Here is a 21767-nt window from a genome sequence, read left to right as displayed (position 1 = left end):
TTTCCAGAAACACTGTTTTAGAGGATTGCCAGGCAGTCCAGTACTGCATTCAGGGCTTAACAGCCCTTAAAGCATGGTGGCAATGACCGGAAAAGGCGCGCAACCCAGATAGTTCAACTTCTCTTTTGGATTCGGTCTGCCACGCAGATTCACGATCGGTAAGGGCAACCCTGGAATCCCGTTCCACATTAAACCGAATTGTCCTGATTTGTTACGAAGGGTGGAGGACATCGCTAGAAACCCAACAGTCAGGGATGTCCAGCCCTGTGGTCGCAACCTACTGGAGGCTAGAGTGGCAACCCTCCCCCCGCACCCCCCGGAAGTTTTTGAGCCTCCAGTTACTAGGTCTGGGAGTCACCTTGACCCTCCCAGAAAGGTGGAGAAAGTCCTCGGCTGGTAAAGGAGTGAGTGAAACCAAAGACAGGGAACACTTTCGCGAGGAGAAGACGCCCTCACGTTTCTCTGTTTTCAGAGGTATCTAAAGACCGAGAGTTTAGTGGTGACAAGAGCAGGTGGCAGAACTCCGCCCCGTACTCGCTTCTCCACCTTCAGCGAGCACGCTGCACTCTTTCCATGAGATCCCGCCTCTCAGGCGCGCGCGAAGAGTTGCTGCGCAGTGCACGCTGGGAGTTGTGGTTCAGGAGTAGACAGACACCGTAGGATAGTCCGCTGTGGCCTACAAGCCCCATGGTGCTGTGCGGCGTAGGCCGCTCCCGGATGTGTGCCTGGCGCCGGAAGAGAAGGCGGCCCCCCTCTCTCGGCCCGGCCATCTTGTGGGAAGAGCTGAAGCAGGCGCTTTTGGCTCGGCGCGGTCCGCTGCAATCCGTGGAGGAACGCGCCGCCGAGCCACCATCATGCCTGGGCACCTACAGGAAGGCTTCGGCTGCGTGGTCACCAACCGATTCGACCAGCTATTTGACGACGAATCGGACCCTTTCGAGGTACTGAAGGCAGCAGAGAACAAGAAAAAAGAAGCCGGCGGGGGCGGCGTTGGGGGCCCTGGGGCCAAGAGCGCAGCTCAGGCCGCGGCCCAGACCAACTCCAACGCGGCAGGCAAACAGTTGCGTAAAGAGTCCCAGAAAGACCGCAAGAACCCGCTGCCCCCCAGCGTCGGCGTGGTTGACAAAAAGGAGGAGACGCAGCCGCCGGTGGCGCTTAAGAAAGAAGGTAAAGCCGGGCGAGGCGGTGGGGAACCCGGGCTGGCGGGCAGGACGGGGGCGTGCGCCACCGCTCGCTCGTGCAGCTCGAGGGGCCGCGGAGCCCTTCTCGGTGCCGGGAGCGTGGCTGGTCTCAGGTCCAAGCTGCTCGCAGGCTCGGCGGGAGCCTTCCCGCCTCGGGCGGACTGAGCGTGCTCGGAGAAGGGCGGCCCGGGCGTTCCCGCCGATTCCTGCCGGGCGCTTGCCTCCTGGCTCAACGCGCCCGGGAGCAGCGCGGGCACTGCTTCCTTCCTGCCCGGCGAGCTCCTGGCTGCCTCTGCCTGCCGCTGCCTGCCCTGCCATCTTGTCCCGCAATGGCGCGGACCCTCAAGGGAAGGCCTGGGCTCGGGAGTTTCCACTTGGGCTGCGTCTGTGTTTGGGGCACCGTTGAGAGTGGAGGGAGTTGCTGCTTGTGTCCCACGTGTGCGTCTTGTGCCCTTGCGCGCTCCTGTGTTAGGGCTTAACTGTAACTTGCTGGCGTGAATTAAAGTGTTGGAGCGGAGAGGAATATGGCCCCACTCATTTTAGAGTGAGTTCTGAGTACAGTCTGGGCATTAGCAGGACTGATCTCAAGTCTCGATCCCTTCTTCCAACTCCCTGGAGTCCCCCAGGTCATAGGGCCTTGCCTGCTCTGGGCCTCGTGGGCGAAAAGAGTGCCCCAGCCTGTCACGTCCCGGTAGCAAAGCTCAGTCTGCAGCTTTTCCTCCGCACGTGCGTAAAGCGTGGTCGGGTCTTCATTGGCTGTTCATAGTTTCTTTCAGGGCACTAGAAGTTTCATAGCTGTTTTGATTTTAGCATTCTTCTCCACCACTGGTTTATTTTGGGTGAAAAGGAAAAAGCAATTGGGCCAGGAAAGTGGAAAATCAATAGGGAGTAAGTATAGAATAACCTGTGAATCTTAAACATTGCTATTATGTTAAAGTGCCTCTTGCTGCCACGTGCTCCTGAAAGGAATTGTTTCTCATTAGCTTGTGTTAGGTTTTAGGCTTTTTGGGGGGGGGGGGGTTGGTGCCTTTTTAGTAAAGGTTTAGAGTAAAACGTCCAGTAACTAACTAGTAGATTTATAAAAAGGAAAGAATTTTCCTGTTAATAATAGATTTGGAAGTTTAGTCTGGAGTGTTAGAAAACATCACTTGGGCAGAAGTACTGAGCTGAGTAAGCTTTAACTTTTTTACATTACATAGTTGAATAATACATTTAATTCCTGTGTTAGGGACACTGCTTAGTATATCTTTTAAAGATTTATTTATTTATTTATTTATTTATGTACACCGTAGCTGTTTTCCGACTCATCAGAAAATCTCATTACAGATGGTTGTGAGCCATCATGTGGTTGCTGGGATTTGAACTCTCCAAGCCTGGTTAGTGTATTTTAAACTGCTAAAATTTACTTCCTGATAACTACTAATTCACAAACATACATGAATAAGTTGAGTAAATAAAACACTTCAGGTAGATGAACCCAATAAAAATGTTTAAAGCATGAAGCACGATTTTAAATTATTCAGTTTTCACCACGAAGCCAATTTATGCTCTTGCCTGTAAACTAGCATTGTAAGGCATCAATGTAGGACATTTTTACTCGTAGGCAGGATTAAGTTTTTCATTTACTTATTTCCTTCAGAAAACCTTTTCACATTAGTAGTCAACATTTTTTCTTGGGTTATCGCCAAGTCTTTCATGTGTTGTGCTGGGTATTGAACTCAGAACCTTGTCCACGCTGGGGAAAATTTTGCATTCTGAATTCCAAACCCTTAGATCACTCTTAAACCAGAGTTGCTTTTAAACAAGGTTATATATACATAAGAGGAATTTCGAATAAAAATGCTAGTCAGTGTTGGTGTATTGGGGTCTAGTCAGTGTTGGTGTATTGGGTGGTGGTTGGTAGACTTGTAAACAAAGTACCTACCTCTAAGAATGGAAAAAGTTGTTTAACTTAAGGTATGTTTTATGTCTCCATAACAATGCTGGCATGTAATGTTGTTCTTACATAAACTTTAGCTTTTGTCTATTTGAAGAACTTGAAAATTGGCAAAATGTCATTAAGTATAGACCAAGTTTTTTTTAGCAAGGAAAAAAAACTATTAATGCAGTTAAGAACTCAAGTATCTGGTAAGTACAGTAAAAGAACCTTGCATGCTTTTTTAAAAGTATCATTTTCCAGTAGATGAATTTATATTCTGAGATGATAGTGGCAGAACCCAGCATTTTGCAAACCAAGCAAAGGTAGCTCTGACTTAGCTACACTCCCAACCTCTTGATGAGTTTAGTAAGTTTTTTTCTGATTATATAGGCCTCATACTGAATATTGGGTGGGGAAGCACAGCATTGTTCCTTGGGTGTGTTTAGCTTGGTTATCATTACTAGGACTGAGCTGGTTCTATTATAGCTCCACCCCAATACCTCTGATGAAATTTATGCAAATGCATTGATAGAAGGGCTACTTTTGAGTCTTGCCTTGAGAATTTACAGAGGGTGAGCTTTAAATAGTAAGGAATTGCACCTTTATTGTATGTAGTTAAAGATAACTGAAAATATCCTGATGGTGTTCCATTTTTTTTCTTTAGAATTAGTTACATTATTTAAGATTTTATATAAACAGTTTCTCAGCTGATAGCATTTTTTGGACTGTCCACCTATTAGAGCATATCTGAACTGTTAGGCATGTGTTTAACAAGTTGTCCATAAGACTACCAATAATTCAATTTATATTGGTTCTTCTTGGTGAGTTTCCTGTTATCAAAAAAAAAAAATAAATGCAGGAAAATTAGTGCTTTAACTATCACTTAGTGTCATAAGTTTTAATTTTTTTTTTTTTTTTTTTTTTTTGAAGAGTGGGTTCTGTGACTGAACTCAGGGCTGTGTATGGTACTTATTAACAGCCTAAATGATACCGATGCAGCCTCCTTAGCATGTAGTTGGTCTGAGGAAGGTGGGTTTTTTTTTTTTTTTTTTTTTTCCTTTCCCCCTTGTTTAATAGTTCTGCCTTTTTGGGATGGAGTTGGGACATGGTTTCTTTGTAATCCATATTGGCCTTAAGTTTGTAAACCTGTCTTGCTCAGTCTAGTATTGGTATTATAGGGACTGCCTAGTTCAAAGAACTGTCTTAAATTTGTTTCTAGAACCCATAAGTGCTTTTTGTTTTCCTTTCAGAATTACAATTTTATAGAATCAAGAGTTCTCTATTGCCTCCCTGTTCAGATTACATGGAATAATAGGATGAATTTCATTCTTCTGATAAAAATCTTCTGATATTTATTGAATATCCAGTGCTTGGCTATTTATCAATGGCTACTGGTATTAGTCTTAAATGATATCTTAAAAGCCAAAATATATCCCTTGATTGAACTATCTGTAAGTTTAAAATTTTGTAGTAAGAGACTGACTTGGTAAGTAAAGGAGTGATGGTTCCCAATGATTTCTGTGTCAGTTATAGAGCACTTGTGGATGAAGTTTGAAATAGTCACTGGTGGATAAGAATGTTCTGCTTTGTTAAATGTACATCTATGATGCCCATCAGCTTTAGTAGTCCAGCCTAAACTTTTTGTATTGTGAAAGTGATTTGCTTATGCTGTTTATTTGTCATAAGGAATAAGGCGAGTTGGAAGAAGACCCGATCAACAACTTCAGGGTGATGGGAAAATAATTGATAGGAGACCAGAAAGGCGACCACCTCGTGAAAGAAGATTTGAAAAGCCACTTGAAGAAAAAGGTGAAGGAGGTGAATTTTCAGTTGATAGGTAAGCATTAAATAAGGTTTTCTTGCTTTATTGCCTTATAGTTAGATCTTAATGTAAAGCTATGAGTTGGGCATACTTGCCAGAGTAGTTGGAGTGATTACTTTGTATTTTAGGGAAATGTAAAATGTTATTTGCATTTCGGATAACATGTTTAAGTTAGATTTCTTAATAGTAATATTTTAATTAAGTCAGCATCCAGTTTTTCCTTGCTCTGTCCAGATACTGAGTTTAAAAGAAAGGACAGTGGTATCTCCTTCATGTCACACGCAAACTCCGTGTGGTGATTGTAATTTTTTGTATATAGGTAGGTAAATAGCAGTATGACATGCAGCGATTCAATAAGTAAATGTGTTCTAGCAGCAATGCTTTAAAGAATAGCAAAGCAGTTTCTAATTTTCCCATCTGTGAGTAGAAATAACCTTGGAATCTTCTACACCAACCATATATTTAGTTGTTGGGTTATGAGCCAGTAAGCATATGCTATATTTTTGAGCTTAGAATGGATTTTTCCAGATTCTGGAAACATAAAGATACATAATTTTTTAATTTGCTTTGTAGACCGATTATCGAACGGCCTATCCGAGGCCGAGGTGGTCTTGGAAGGGGTCGAGGAGGCCGTGGACGTGGAATGGGCCGAGGTGATGGATTTGATTCTCGTGGCAAGCGTGAATTTGATAGGCATAGTGGAAGTGATAGATCGTAAGTCTTATATTGATTGTTGTATGTATGAGATTTTAATGTGCTTATTTAACAAAAACAAAATTTGAATTTCTAGAACTAAAGAGTATAATGTTAACTCAGTTTTGTTAGTTCTTTTTCACATTACAGTGGCCTGAAGCATGAGGACAAACGCGGAGGTAGCGGATCTCACAACTGGGGAACTGTCAAAGATGAATTAACGTTGGTATTCTGATTTTTTATTAAAGTTACATATTTTTAATGAAAACGAAACTGCTAGCTTATTAGTGGATTATCTCTAACTTAGATTTTGTTTCTGAAGCAAGGAAAGATGTTTTGTCTTAAAGTGTCTTATAAGATGTTTATATTAAATAAATGCCTTTTTATACTTATGTATATTAAGTTTATTTTGATAATGGATGTGTATATAGTTCAGAAAGTCCTGTGATGAGGATGCTGGGAATATTATGACTAATAGTTCTAATTGTAGCTGCTGTATAGTCTTGTTCATACAAAAATTGATGAGCCCTTTTCCCCTCTTGGTTTTTCCTTTTGGGTTTTTTGAGATGGGTTTGCTGTAGTTGAGGCTAGCCTTGAGCTTGCTTAGTAATTACAGCGCTCTATTGCTGTGTCTGATGTAGAAAGCCTTATTCTAAAAGTGAGCTAATTTAATAATTTGTTTTCTCATGGAGGTTTACTGGAGAGTAAAACTAGTAGAAATAAAATAAAAACAGTAAATATATAAAATGTAAAAGTTTACTTTGTTATGATGGAATTTTGGCTACATGTAAATGGACCTAGATGCCTTTCTTCTTTCTTTCCTTAGAGAGTCACCCAAATACATTCAGAAACAAATATCTTATAATTGCAGTGATTTGGATCAATCAAATGTGACTGAGGAAACACCTGAAGGTGAAGAGCACCCAGTGGCAGACACTGAAAATAAGTAAGTGGTTTTGTGTGAGGAGGTAATACTCCAACATGGAACTGTCTGAGTTTTTACTGAAAGGTAACTAATTTAATGCAGTTACTTGATCTTACTAGCACAAGGAGAGGCTTTCTTGATTGAAACCTTGTCTTGTGTAGATCAGGTGGTCTGGCATTGAGGCTTCTCCTGTCTCACTTTCCAAGTGCTGGGGATGTAGAAGTGTAACTGCCATACTGGCTTGATAGTTGTACTTTTTGTACTGTTTTCGTACGCCTTAGGAAGGTTAGGGAACAAATGGGTTTTAAGTGAAGCCCTTTAGAGCTAATCATTAAAAAAAATGCACTGCTACTCATGGATAAGGGAAAAGGGACAAAGTACGTTGTATTTGAACTTAGTGATAGGATTTAGTGGTAGCTCCTCTACTCCCAATACGCAGGACTGTTAAAAACTGGACCACATTTTGGTATGAGAGGTATTTGTTGTAGTGTTTAGTCATGGTAATCTCATAGTTCAAACTATTCTGAACATTTTCAGTTAATACATCCTAAGACTAGACAACTTGAAAAGAATTGGTAAATTAGGTCCAATTTAAGTTTTTCTATTAATGTGAATTTTAAGCAGCAAATTATTTGAAACTATGAAAAGCAGTGAGAATGTTATAGCTCATTAGCATTCTTTTAAAATTTCATGTGTATGAGTATTTGCCTGCATGTGTGTTAAGTGCACTGAATTCATGTAGTATCTACAGAGGCCAGAAGAGGGTGTTGTGTTCCCTGGACTATTCTAGTGCTACAGTAAACAACAGGATATGGGTATAATTTTGGCACGCTGATTTTATTTTCTTTGGATATGTTGTGGAACTCAATCTACTAGGTTATGACATGAGCATTGGTGCCTTGAAATTAGAGTAGCTGCTGCTAAACATTGGTTCTAGTGGAGCTTGCTCAGGTGCTGTAATGACTCCTACCTTCTGAATGTTTGTAGCCATTAATGATTGCTGAAGTGTGGGCAGAAAGCTCTTGGTGTTACTTCTCATAAGTTTCTTGTATTACTGTAAATAAACCTTTACCCATACTCCTATAAACAACTAATGAAACTTAATTGGTTTACCAGGCAGCTAGAATAATTTTCTTTTGTGTGTACTTGATCTGGAGTAAGTACATGTTTGTTTATGTCTCCCCAGGAAAAGTTAAGTTCAACATAATATATTTTAAATGGTGATGTTGTCAGGTCTGTTTCTAGGTTTATATTCTTTTGAGAGTCTTTGGCTTCCATTGTGGTGTATGGATGTACATTTCTGATACGGTTTGAGGGTATTTTCTCTGAACCTCACTTATTTAATAAATGAATCAGCCTTTATTTCTCTGTTAATAGTCAATTATAAATAGAATGAAATTATACTGCAGTTTGTCCTGTAGCTCTGACTTCCCTTGAACTGTGTAATGAAGTATTATTTGCTTGTGTATGATCCTTCTCAAGTGCAGGGATTCCAGGTGTGCCAGTAATGTCTAGTCCGAATTACCAGGACTCTTAGGATCTCATCTGACCTAGGTGTATACACTGCCATCTGTGGGACATCCCCAGCCCTACTCCCTCCCCACACTGATAATTACTGATGTTGAGCCTTTTTTCATATACTTGATGGCTATTTGTATATCTTTTTTTTTTTTTGAAAAAAGATGCAGATTCCCCGCCATCCCCCCTTTTGGAACAGGGTTTTTTTTCTGTGTAACAGCTCTGGCTGCCCTAGAACTCATTTTGTAGACAAGGCTAGCTCCCTCATTTACTCACCCCCCCCCCGTTTGTTGAGCTATTTGAATTTCTTACATTATATTAGTCACTTGTTGGTAAATAGGTTGTGATGTATTTTCTTCTATATGTGCACATTGTTTTTTAGTTTGATGTAATTCCATTGGTTAGATTTCCATTGCATTTGTTTTTTTGCCTTTGGGGTCATTGGCCAGACCAATGTACAGATGCTTTATGTGGATGTTTGTATATACAAGACATGCATGCAGTACCCAGAAGAGGTCATTTAATGTTTAAATCTGGGTTCTCAGGAGAAAATGGCTCTTAACTGCTGAATCATTTCTCAAGTCCTGTTTGGTTTTTTGATAGAGGGTCTCATTATTTTGAAATGGCTGGCTTAGAACTCAATATGTAGCTTAGGCTGGCTTCAGTTTACAAGATCTGCTTGCCTGTTTCTAGAGCTGAGATTAAAGGCATGTGTCACCACTCTCCATTTCAGTCCATTTATTTCAAATTTGTAACTGTTGAGTGATTTTTGCATAGAGCACAGGAGAGAGCCTATGTTTCCTAGTATCATTTATTGAAGAGATTGTCATTTTTCAGTGTGTATATTGGAATCTTATGTAAAAAAAATCAATTCACTGTAAATGGACAGATTCATTTTGAGGTTTTCTATTTTGTTACTTGGAACTGTGTTGGGTCTATGTCATTTGATACAGAACAGCAATTCTTAGGCCACATTGGATCGATCAGAAAGCAGTGTTGTTTCTAAGCTTTGATGGCTAGGCATGACACAAGCCCACAGTCATAGCACTTCGGAGGGGTGCATGATGGTCAGGAATCCAAGGCCAGCCTGGGCTAGATAGCAAGGTTGAGACCCTCTGGAGCTACATGAGAAAAAGAAATAGAAATATGAAGTGCTATTTTGGTGAGCAACTCTTAATTAAGAGAGAAGTGTTGTATTTTGTGAGATTGTTGGCTTAAGGAATATCACTGGAATATACAGAAGTAAATGGAAATAATTGTCTTTGAGAGTTTTTATTATGTTGGTTGGTGGTACACTTGGAAGGCAGAGGCAGGTAGATCTCTTGGGTTTGAGGTGAGAGAGAGTTCAGGACAGCCAGTGCTACACAGAAACCCTGTTTTGAAAAATATAACAAAAACTTACATGAAATGTGTTACTTTGGAGGAGTAAGCGGAATGGGGATTAATGGTACCCCACAGTACTAAGCATATCCTTTTTCTTTATTAAACAAATTAGAGGCACTTTCGATTGATTCTCCAAGAATGTTTCTCAGGAGAAAATTATATATTCATGGAATATTAGAAAGGATTTCTCTGGTCAGGGCCTAGGAGTAGTTGGGGTAATTACTTCTAATGAAGATGATGGTCATTATGTTAATCTACTCTTAGTAAAGTAGGTTGAAACCAAATGTAAGAATATTTGAAAGATAAATTTAAGAAGCAAAACTTGTAATAGTTTTTGAAGGCATTACTGTCAATTTGGTAAATTAGGACAGTTCCAGGGCTATAATTCTGTTTGGAAAATAGTCTGATAAACTTTATTCAACGTCCTGTCAAGATTGAATGTAAATTTACTTCAGGAAGTTATAAGATAGAATCTGTCCAGATATAAAGAACTGCATAAAGATATTTTAGCAATGTTGCTAAACTAAATCACTTGCTATCTTTGGAAGGAAGCAGAGCTCCCAAAAATAGCAAATGATTTGTTTGGTGACATTTGGACTTAGACTAAGATATTGGATGCCTAGGCCTGAGCTTTATGTAAAAAGGGGAACAGACAATGTAATTTCTAGGTTTTAACTACTTTAGTTGAGAAATAACTATTTCAGTATAAATACTAAAAACCAGTTTTTGTGGACAGTCCCATTACTTAGTGAAACCCGAGCCTCCTGTTCATGTGTTAGAGGTTGGATGGAGTTGAGATTTATGTAGAATTTCAGATTTGTAGAAAATTGGGTTTTTATACTTCGTTTGAGTGCTATGAAGTAGGAGAGCATTAAATATAATGGTCTCCTTTAGGAAATAAAATGGATGGAGTAGTGTTGGCTTAGTCACTAAAGCACCTGCTGCTTGAGCTTCAAGACCTTTCTGTAGTACCCACATAAACTCAGGCATGGGTGCACATCTGTACCCCTCTTAGTGAGGATTGGGAGATTTTTCTAGAGGTCAAAGAAAACACCAACATTAATCTTTGGCATGCCTTTATGTGTGCACATGCACATAAAAACACCTGTACTGTTTTAGTAGAAGATAGAACATGAAATTATTTATACAAGATGGTACAAGTTTAAATACAGTTTCAAAGAAATGTGTATTAATGGGTTAAGGGCAGTTTAGGGTAAATATTTAAGAAGGCATGTTAATTTGTATACACAGTAAATGCTGCATGTCGGTCATGGTTACTGGGTTATATAGAAAGCTGTGATTCTACTTTTGATACTTTCTATCAGATTACTAAAAATAGTTATTGCAATTTGAAATACACTCTTTAAGATTTTGGCTTGTGTATATGGGTGTTTTGCCTACACCTGTGTATGTGTACCATTTGCTTGTCTGTTTGTGGAGTTCAGAAGAGGGCTTTACATCTGGAGCTGGAGCTACAGGGACTAGTGAGCTGTCATGTGTACCAAGTTAGTGAGTGCTCTTAACCAGTTTTCTACAGTTTAGTATCTGCCATCAGGTGTAACATTTAAATCTTTTTTTTCACAGGGAGAACGAAGTTGAAGAGGTTAAGGAAGAGGGTCCAAAAGAGATGACTTTGGATGAATGGAAAGCTATTCAAAATAAAGACCGAGCAAAAGTAGAATTTAATATCCGAAAACCAAATGAAGGTGCTGATGGACAATGGAAAAAGGGATTTGTTCTGCATAAATCAAAAAGTGAAGAGGTATTGTTTATATTTGTTCAGATGTGACTTGAATTACATTTTTTTTTTTTTTTGCTTTTAATTTTCATATGGATAACTTTTTTTTTTTGAGGTTTTTTTGAGGTAGGGAATTCTTCCTGTGACTGATTTGGAACTTGCTTTGTAGACCAATCTGGCTTTGACCTTCAGATTTACCAGCAGTGCTAGGACTAAAGGACTCCACTGCCTGGCCAATGTGGATAATAACATTAAAGCTTTTTTAAAAAAGATTCATTTGTTTGATTTACATGAGTACACTGTAGCTGACTTCAGACACACCAGAAGAGGGCATCATATCCCATTACAGATGGTTGCAGGGAATTGACTGGGAACCTCTGGAAGAGCACTCAGTGCTCTTAACTTCTGAGCCACCTTTCCAGTTCTTAAGCATGTAGTCTTATTTGATATAGGAACTTGCTCAGAAAGAAAAATATTAAATGTTGATATTTTTTCTTATCTAATAAACAAGAGAACTAATGTAAATTTTTGAGAAAGTCATGTTGATGGCTAAGGCTTATGTAAATATGAATCTGGCCAAGTACATTTCTTACAAATTATTTTTCTGTTTTTGCTGGTCTTTTTGATACGTGAGTTTATTCATGTCATAAATTGGGCTGTATCAGAAATTCAGACTCATGCAAAGGTGAAAAGTTAAATGTTAAGCCTATAACGCACAAGATTCAATGAGATTTTGTTTATCCACTTACTGGGGATCGAATGTTTTTGATATTGAGGATTATATTTTCTGCCACTGAATGATAATAGCCCCTGGCACTCAATTTCTTTACATTTTAGTTTATTATACATACTGATGACTGAGGCCAATATGAGAAACCTTGTTAAATAGAATTGAAGCTAAGTAGAGTTAGTTTTAGAGAAGGTATGATTTTTAAGATTTACTCCATAAAGATATAAATGGAAATTGTTTGAAATGTCAAGTATTAAAAAGTACATCTTGTTTCATTAGGATAAATTTTTCTTACCAGAGTTTTTGCAGATAATCTGTTACATTGTATGAGTAGAGTGATACAGATGGCAATCCTGACTGAACCATGAAAATTGCCAAATTGTAGAAATTGCCATTTAAAAATGTGTATGAAAAAGCTAGTTGTGATATTAGGTAATTCATCAATGTAGTAAAGATGTGTGTCCCAATTTAAAATATTTTACTCTGAATTTGACAGAAAACAACAGCATTTTTATATGTGAGTTTTGCCTTCTGCTTTTTTTCAGTTAATCTCTAATCAACTAAGGTCCAAAATACTAAATCGAAAATTGCAGAACTTAATAATTTTATATTGCATTTCATTCTGCATAGTATAGAAGGCTTAGCATTCATTTTCCTATACTGTCTCGCTGAGGTGTGAATTATTGATTTACAGCTATATGTGCATTGTGTGTACTTGTTCATTGGGAACCTAATATAGCTCATATATAGGAATAAAGCATAGTGTAGGGTTTGTTACTGTCTGGTTTCAGGCATCTCCTATATTTTAATATCTTCTGCAAATATTGGCGACTGCTGTATGTTAAAAATTATATACACAATTTAAAACATTGAAACTGACATTCTTATTTATCAAGTCACTTGGGTCAATACATTTATTTTATCTTTGTGATGTGAGTACTTGTTTAGATATGTGATTTATTTTAACACTGATGCTACTTATATGACACATAATCAGGAGGTCCTGAGAAGGAAGAAATGAGCTTTGGGGAATGATAAAACATATAAACTTAATTGTTGTATTGACCGATCTGAGATCAGAGCAGGATTGACATCCTAGGTGCCCTAGAGAGATATGAGCAGGCTTATATGTTTAGTGTCATCACATTCTAGAACTCACCCAAAGTTAGGAAAGTGCTCTGAGTATCAATTCGTTTGTAGTAAACCCATCCAGGTTCAAATGTGTGCTTCTGTGTTCTAGAAAGTTAATGAAAGGCACCAATTGTTTGAAATACCAAACATTTAAACTCACAAGCTGTAAAAATGAATTTTATTTATTTGGTGCTGTTCTAGCTTCATATGCATGACTTTTAGATTTCCTTAAAATTTATATTTGTTGATCTAGTGCCATTAAACCATATCATAACTTAAGGGATGGAATTTAATTTGGGTATCAATATACAGAAACTAGTGTAAAGAAAATGTTCATTTGTGTTTTGAGGTAATGTCAGCTGTGATATTTCAGGTAGCTAGAAAGGATAGTTGTAAACATCCTTCAAAAATAGATTTTATGTGTATTAAGAATGAGAAAAAGATAACTTTGATTAGTGTTAAGGAAAGTTTGCGGGTTCTTTTTTTTTTTTTTCTTCTACCTTTTTATCTTCCTAACACTATATTGGAGAGAAAAGGAAAGAGATCCCTGAATATATTCAGAGATTGGAAAGGGGGATAATGTTAGACTTCTTCTAATTAAGGATGTTGAGTTCCTTGGGACAAGTTTGATTTTTGCAATCAGGATATCTAATTTCTTTAAACTCCAGCTAATCAACCCACACTGCCTCTTGGGGAGTCCTAGCATTTATATATCCTCTGAAAAGTACCCAGAATTTTAAAGGTCAAAATCACATAGACTGTTTGCAGCAGCTGCTTTGTTCAATCTAAAACAGTCACTCCTGAGAACAAAACAAAAACAAATTACCATCTTTTCTGTGTTTTTTAAAAAAAAATCAAAATTCTGAAATTGCCATATTTTATTTATTCCTTCTATGCTGAGACACGTAGCTTATGTATAAAGATCTTAATTTTGCAACACATTATTAGTAAAGTCTTTGGTAGATTAACTTATAGTTTAAAAAGTCTCTAATATAAGTTTAAACTTTTGGACTTGAAGTTAGGGAAATTTTAGATGGCAGAACAGTTGAGTATTAGTAATTCTTGTCTAAAATGCTTGAAAAAAAGTTTCACATGGATTGAAGAATATTTGCACAGATCAACCCTGGTTTTGTTAAACATGGTGCAGAAAACATTTAGTATATAGGTTGAATCTATGTAATTGTGTATGTAAACAATGAAAATTAAAGTTGTGTACATTCAGCCTTGGGTAGGAGTTCCTGGTTTTGAAAAAATATAGATTTAAAAATAAACTGAGATTAATCACAAGAAACTACATGTTTCCTCATGGAATCCCAATATGAAGGAACTGTTTAAATGTTATAAATACTGCTGAAAATTCAGAACTAGAATGGGAACTTGTCACTTGTATTATATGCCAGTAATCAAGGACCTGTATCACATTTGTTAAAGAGAACTCATTCTTCAAGGTTACTGCCTGAGCTCCAAATGAATTTATTACTTGTTAAGCTAGATAATGGTTATATTCATGCACACTAAGTATAGGATTGATGATTGTCTTTTAGGGCAAAAAGAAAGCATGGTTAAAAATTTTGCACTGTGGCTTTTATATTAATTACTCAGGGGCCTTTATTTAACATTTTAGGCTCATGCTGAAGATTCAGTTATGGACCATCATTTCCGAAAGCCAGCAAATGATATAACGTCTCAACTGGAGATCAATTTTGGAGACCTAGGCCGCCCAGGACGTGGTGGCAGAGGAGGACGTGGTGGACGTGGGCGTGGTGGTCGTCCAAACCGTGGCAGCAGGACTGATAAGGTAATTTTAAGATGCCTTTTATGTTTTAAGTAAGTTAAAACTTGTAAGAAATACTGGCTAGATATTTTGGAGAAAGGAGCATAAACAGAACTAAAGAAAGAATTAACTTCACAAGAAACTCCATTTGAGACAGGGTTTTACTGTGGAGCTCTACCTGGCCTGGAACTTCACTATGTAGAGTAGGATGTCCTTGAACTCTATTTGCTTGCCTCTGCTGTGCACCACCACATCTGGCCTTAGGGTTTTGATTTTTTTTTTTTTTAAAGCACCTTAAATGATTAGAGTAATGGTGCAAATAGGTTGACTATACTATTGAATTCTTACTCTCTGTCAGGGCGCTGTGTTACACTTTTTGCATTCTGGTACTTATTTTTACTTTAGGGATATCCTCACTGCTAAGTAAATCCAGGTATAGAAAAAATTTAGGATTGCAAAAGTTCCCCTGAATCTCTAGTCTATGCCATGACTTACGAATGGGTTGATGCCAGGTGGTGGCGGCACATGCTCTTAATCCCAGCACTTGGTAGATAGGTCTCTGAAAGTTCAAGATCAGCCTGGTCTACAAAATAAGTTCTAGATAGCCAGGGCTGTACAGAGAAATGCCTTCTTGAAAAGGAATAAAAAATGGAATTCAATGTTATTTTTGTTCATGGGTGCTCTCTATCAGACTGTCCCCAAACCTGGAGTCAGGCCTCATCCTTCCAAGGTTTGTGACTAGCCCTTTGCCCACTCTAAAACTAGTTTGCAATGAGAATTTTGAAAGATCCCCAAGGGGTTGATTTTGAATTCAGAATTGCCTGATGACCGAGTATCAAGAACCTCAGTGTCCAATTTGAAATAAACCAGAGAATCCTGAAATTTTACTTATTTTGGAGGCTTTTTTGTTTCTGAAACTGTCATTTTACAGCTAGTCTGTCCTGGAATTCACTCTGTAGACCAGGCTGACCTCTGCCACACAAGCTCTGGGTTTAAAGATCTGCACCACCAAACCTGGCTTAGTTTTTGTTTTGATTTGCTTTTTTTTTTAAGTAGCTTTACCACAGTGGTTTTCACCTTCCTAATGCTGCAAACCTTTAATACTTTTATGTTGTGAGTCTCCAAAAATAAGATTATCTTTCTTGCTAATTCATGACTGCTTTTGTTTGCTATTGTTGTGAATTGTAATGTGGATCTCTGATATGTAGCCCCAGTGAAAAGGTCATTACAGTTGTAATCACAAAGGGGTTATGACCCACAGGTTGAGAACCACCACCCAACTGCTTCTTAGGAGGCTGCATTTAGTGGTGTGGTAGCAGTGCAGTGGGTTTTGTCATCAGTGACACTTTTCCTGACTTTTCTAAAGAGGAAGGTTACATATATGAGGATTTTCAGTAACTTGGTTTTTTTCCCCCAAAACTGTAAGTAATTGGATTCTTTTCTAGCGTTGAATGAGCTATTTAAATAATTGCCCACTAATTGTTAAACCTGCTTTTATATTGATAATACTATCATGTTGCAAAATATGAAACACATACAGTTAGCACCAAAGTGAGAACTCATGTGTTGCATGGGAATTATATGAAATCATAAGTATGCTTGGTGTGATAGCACAGAACCATTAATTCCAGTACTTGGAGATGGGCCCAGATCATGAATGTGAGAGTGGCCTGGGCTAGAAGTAGGGGTTGGAAGGAAGGAAATCTAACTCTGGTAGAACATGTAACCTAGCATGTACAAACACTGCGTATGATCCATAGCACTTCAGAAAAATTACAGTATTTCATTGCAGAAAGAAACTCATGTTTTATTCTGGTTTATAATTTTGCTTTTAAAGTAGAAGCTTTGGTCTACTTTGGGTAGTGTCTTAACACAATTTTTTTTTTTTTTTTAAAGAATTCAGTGTCTACACTAAGTACAGACACTTAACAGGCTATTTTCACCATTTGAAAATTGTGTCTAATTTTTTGTTCTTGTTTGTTTTCCTCCCCAGTCAAGTGCTTCTGCTCCTGATGTAGATGACCCAGAGGCATTCCCAGCTCTGGCCTAACTGGATGCCACAATACCACACTGGTTCCTTTGTGGACCCTCCTGTTCAAAGCTTTTGCATGCTTAAGGATCCCAAACAACTAAGAATTAAAAAAAAAAAAAAAAAAAAAAAAAAAAAGACTGTCATTCATACCATTCACACCTAAAGACTGAATTTTATCTGTTTTGAAAACGAACTTCTCTAGCTACACAGAAGTAACAAATATGTTAGTCAGTTTTGTATTTAGAAATGTATTGGTAGCAGGGATGTTTTCATAATTTTCAGAGATTATGCATTCTTCATGAATACTTTTGTATTGCTGCTTGCAAATATGCATTTCCAAACTTGAAATATAGGTGTGAACAGTGTACCAGTTTAAAGCTTTCACTTCATTTGTGTTTTTTAATTAAGGATTTAGATGTTCCTTCAATTACAAGCTGGTTTTAAATATTGGATATAATACTGGTTTTAATACCTGCTTTGCATTTTCACACATGGTCAGCTGGGACATGTAAACTTCTGACTTATAAGATTTTATGCTGTGTGGAATACTAACCACTATGTATTTTAACTATATATTTTCATTTGGGAGTTGAAAATTTTCTTTTCACATCTTATGATAGCTGATATACTAAATCTTTATACAGAAATGTCAGTACTTGAACAGATTCAAACACATTGGTTTATTAACATTTGGCTCATGCATGGTTTATTAGGTTTAAATTATATCTGAATCACCTATATTTACTTTTAAAATGTATGGCTTCTTCATTTTAAAAGTAAAACTAAACACTGCTTTTGGAACTTGTAAGCTACTTAACTGTTGATAGATACAGCCTGTGTTCAGTGAAATAGTTTTGTGGGTGTGGGTTTTATCTTTCCTTAAACAAGGTGGGCAGAGTAAGTTAAAGTTAGTTAATGCCTAATAGTTAAACTTGTATAAAATAAGTGGGCAGCCATTTGGTATCTGTGTGTAAAAGTCCCTGAAATCAAAATGTTGATTCATAATCAACAATCTTTATTTGGTTTTATAAAAACAGAGGGGCACTCATTGGTAAGTGCTGAGATGGAAAGTGTCTTAACTTTTAGTATTTCAAAGCCAGCTTTAATTTGAACAGCAACACCATCCATAAAATTGAAGACGTTTATTTATGAACTTATAACCTGATCTGAGCTGATGGTGTTTCAGTTGGTAATCAGTTTCCATTTCCTTCATTAATTGATGGATTAATTGATGGATTCACTAAACTTACTGCTTATCCATTAATGCTTATTAAAAAGTTAGGTATATAGAATGATTTAAAAAAATCCAGGTTTTCTAGGGTATTTTTATCCACATTTATTGATTAAATAGGGAAGGAATTTTATTCAAAGCTTTAAAGACTAGTCAGCTGTCAAGTTCTTAAACCTCTGTTGTGATTAAAAAATACTGGAGATCATTTTGCTAGTTAAATGATCAGTTTCCTGTACACATCTAAAAGCTACTGTATACCACATTTATTCGTTGCATTTATTAATCTTGTTGCCAGCAATTTTGACAGCCTGAAAAGTTTCTTTTTCTTTTATTTTTCTTTTTTTGGATAGACTTGAGCTGGTGACCCAGGCTGCACATGTTCTTTACCAGTGCTGCTTGAGGCTTCACATGTTCAGACCCTGCTTTTCAGAGGCAAGGATTAGTCCATGTAGACTTGTTGGCCCCCTTGAGATTGTATTGTATGCCCTTAAGTTTAGTATGCTTAAAGTATCTTAATTCTTTAATAGTAACATCTTTACAGATATTCAGCAACATTTAGAACTCACCTGCTCTTAGAAGCACAAGTTTTACTCACTTGAGTCACTAATCAGAAAACATAGCAGCATTTATCTTATTGCAGACTTTCAGGGTAGTTTGAATATGAAGACGTTGGTTAACTAGTTCTGATACCTGTGAATTTCCTTTCAGGATCACTTTATGTCGATAGCTAAACTTAAACTTTGTTGAAAATAACAATTTATTTTCATGCTCATTTCCTAAAAGATAAAAGCAATCCATTGGGAACCCGTTTTATATGTTTCTTGGTTTCCCTTTTTCATTATCCTAAGATAATGCTACTTTAAGATTTTTGAATGTTTAGATATCATGTGAAGTTTTTATTTGATAAACCTGCTGAGTCCTATATTTGCTAGGATACCTATCTTAATGATGAAGTTGGGGAAGTTAGTGCAGTAATTTCAAGAGTGGATATAATGGCTTGAATGCTATTAAATATAAATGGTATCAGTTGAAAATTGTAGGACATTTTCAGCTCTGATTAAAGGGAGGGTATCATTACTAGTTGAATTTTATTTGGGCGTGATGAGTGTTCTTAAATGTACCCAGCAGGTTCTATAGTTCATTTTATTCAGTTCAAGATACGTCATTTGCAGAGTTGTGAATGTATTTGGTTTACTTTTGGTATGGGTTTGGGGAGAGATGATTGCTCATTCCTTCTGATTGTTATTTTTATAATTACTAGAGAAGACTGATGAAATAGAAACATGTTACACTGAGTTTGCAAGTGAAGTGCAAATATTTTGTGTTGAAATTTAAAAAAAAAATGTCTTAAGAGCATTAGCAGGTGGAAGAAACCAGGTATTAAAATTTAAAAATGTGAAGCTGCACGAACCTTACTTATTGATTTAAAGGTAAGACATTGTAGGGATATCTGTGGATAAGCTGCCAGACATTGTGCTAACTGGTATAGAATTCCTGTGATACATGCAGTTTCGCCTCCCCCAGCCTGCTACCTTCGTGCTGGGTATCCATCCAGGGCCTTGCTCATGCTGGGCAAGTTTCTTCACTATAACCACAGTAAAGAAATGTCCAGAAAATATATTCTACCCCTAACCTTTGTAATTGTAGAGAAATTATAATGTAAATATTGAACAAAAGTCATATCCCATGTTAACTAAAAGACCAGAGCCAGATTGCTAGTACGGCTCGATGAGTATGTTGACTAGCGAGGTCGGAGGGTGTCACCTGACTAAGCAAAAGGAGTTGTCAGGTGACTTGTGGTTTTTTTTTTAAAGGTTGATTTGAGGTGCTAGGGATTTGTGTGTCCTGGACACATTCTGTCATCAAACATTCTCAACTTGAATTGTTGGGGTTTTTTGGGATAAGTGGTTGCTGAAGTAGGTTTTGCTAGCTGTCTTGATTGTCTACAGGCCCGAATGTAAGAGCTCCTTTAAAATAAAGATTTATTTACCTCTATATGCATTAAGTCATGCTACTCTTAAGCAGCCTTTATCTCTTTAAGATGTCCATCAGGTAGGCACTTGTCCATAGTCCCCCAAAAAAAGAAGAGACAGTAGTGGTTTTATTTTTGTAAGATTTTAGTGTATGTGTTTCTGTCTTTGTGTTTGATCATGTGAGTATACAGGTTATCCCATAAAGTTCAGAAGAGGACAATGATTACTTAGAACTGGAATTACAATTCCAATTTTCGAGTTTGCTAGTTTTAAACAAGATATTGCAGCCTAAATTGGTTTACACTACATTTCTTGGCTGCTTTTTGGTAGTTGTCATTTCTAAAATTAAGTCCTAATGTCTAATGTGAATTTTATTTTCATACACATAAACTGGTCAAAGTTAATTTGACTAGAGTGTTACGGACTTTAAGTATGTTTCTAGCCAGTGAGTACTAACAGAGCTAATTTTGTTGTGCTGTCTTTGGCTTTGTTTTTTGGAGTGTATACACAGTTCTTCTATACCATAGAGATCTAATGTGTGAGTTTGTGTCGAAGAAATGGAGCTCTTAGTAATTCAGTGATTTTGGGATGAATTCTATAAACAGTTCTATAAACATGAACAAGCATACGTCTTCCTGACTGGAGAAATTAAATACATCTTGAAAGACAGAAAATTGGGTGGAACTTGAGTTTTTCTGAGTATATTGGTCAGTATTGCAACTGGAAGTCTCCAGTTTGATTTTTTTTTCTGAGAGGGTCATAAACAGGCATTACCATGTCTGGTGGTAGCTTGTTTTTCCCGGTAATTTTCCTGAATTCCATATTTTCTGGTAGTTCCAACTTGATTTTATATGCCTTTTAAGTGTGTTCCATATGTATTCATGAAGGGTTTACGTAGGTGCTGGCATCTAACATAAAGTTAGACAACTTTGCTATGGGGGAGTCCTAGGCAGTTTGATCCACCTTTTGTCAGCATCGAGATGGAATGGTGAATCCATAGTCTCAGTAGTTAGTACTGTGACTTCAAAAGAAAGTGAGAACTGGTCACTACATTAAAAAAAAAAACTAATTATTTTATTAGTAGTAATAAGCCTACCCTACATGCATCTCATAAAGAATCTAGATTTTTTTTTAAATTAACAGTGATAGGCCTAGCTTCAATGCATCTCATTTTAAAAATCAAGAGGTGGAGGTAGTTTTCACTGAAGTAGAAGAAATGGCCAGTAAACTTGAACATCTTAACCAGTTCTTCCTAGTTAGGAGAAAGCACAGATACTTAGTGTATTCAGCTTTATCAGCCTCTCTTTTTTAAAATTTAGGGTTTATTGTGCTTTTAAAGTAGTCATTTCTCTAAGAATGGCAGACAATATAAATATGGAAGTTTTACTATTTACAACAATTGAAAAGAATATAATCAAATTGAGTTGTGCAAGGTGAGAGAAACCAGTTTTTACAATTTTAGAAAAAAAAACCAAATAGTGGATTTTCTTGTGGTTGGAATAGAACTTACAACTTCTGTTTCTAAGTGAAATCTTGGAGAGTACCACATTAGTGAAAGATAATTAAATATGAATTTCAAGTGAATAATGAACAGGGGTTTTGTTCTTATATTCAGTTTTAGAGCTAGTTTTTAAAAAGTTGCAATATGCTTAATGACTGAGAACTTGTTGTGTAGACCAAGCTAGGTTAGCCTCTAGCTCACGAGTCCCGGGATTAGA

The 21767-nt window shown here is 37.3% G+C and overlaps 1 protein-coding gene across 4 annotated transcripts; it reads left to right on the top strand.

The window, feature by feature from the left end:
• The first annotated feature begins 750 nt into the window (after window positions 1-750).
• On the top strand, window positions 751-20071 carry SERBP1 (SERPINE1 mRNA binding protein 1). 4 transcript variants are annotated; one of them, XM_080932216.1, is made up of 8 exons: window positions 751-1167; window positions 4786-4936; window positions 5495-5635; window positions 5765-5836; window positions 6486-6560; window positions 11025-11202; window positions 14664-14837; window positions 16807-20071. In XM_080932216.1, the coding sequence occupies exons 1-8, from the start codon at window positions 855-857 to the stop codon at window positions 16861-16863; spliced, it is 1161 nt and encodes a 386-aa protein (XP_080788342.1). In that variant the 5' UTR covers window positions 751-854; the 3' UTR covers window positions 16864-20071. The 4 variants fall into 4 exon arrangements, with proteins under 4 accessions (XP_080788342.1, XP_080788340.1, XP_080788341.1 ...); XM_080932214.1 differs by having other exon boundaries at window positions 6441-6560; XM_080932215.1 differs by having other exon boundaries at window positions 5747-5836.
• Window positions 20072-21767: the final 1696 nt, after the last annotated feature.

This window comes from Micromys minutus, assembly GCF_963924665.1.
Source record: "Micromys minutus genome assembly, chromosome: 18".
Taxonomy (NCBI): domain Eukaryota; kingdom Metazoa; phylum Chordata; class Mammalia; order Rodentia; family Muridae; genus Micromys; species Micromys minutus.
This window is presented reverse-complemented; position numbering and strand designations above follow the sequence as displayed.

Excerpts from the sequence above, each read along its gene's own strand:
- SERBP1 (XM_080932213.1), top strand. The coding sequence starts at position 855 with ATGCCTGGGCACCTACAGGAAGGCTTCGGCTGCGTGGTCACCAACCGA. Across the intron at positions 4,937-5,494 it reads GGTGAATTTTCAGTTGATAG|ACCGATTATCGAACGGCCTA; the intron begins GTAAGCATTAAA and ends TTTGCTTTGTAG. Across the intron at positions 5,837-6,440 it reads ACTGTCAAAGATGAATTAAC|AGAGTCACCCAAATACATTC; the intron begins GTTGGTATTCTG and ends TTCTTTCCTTAG.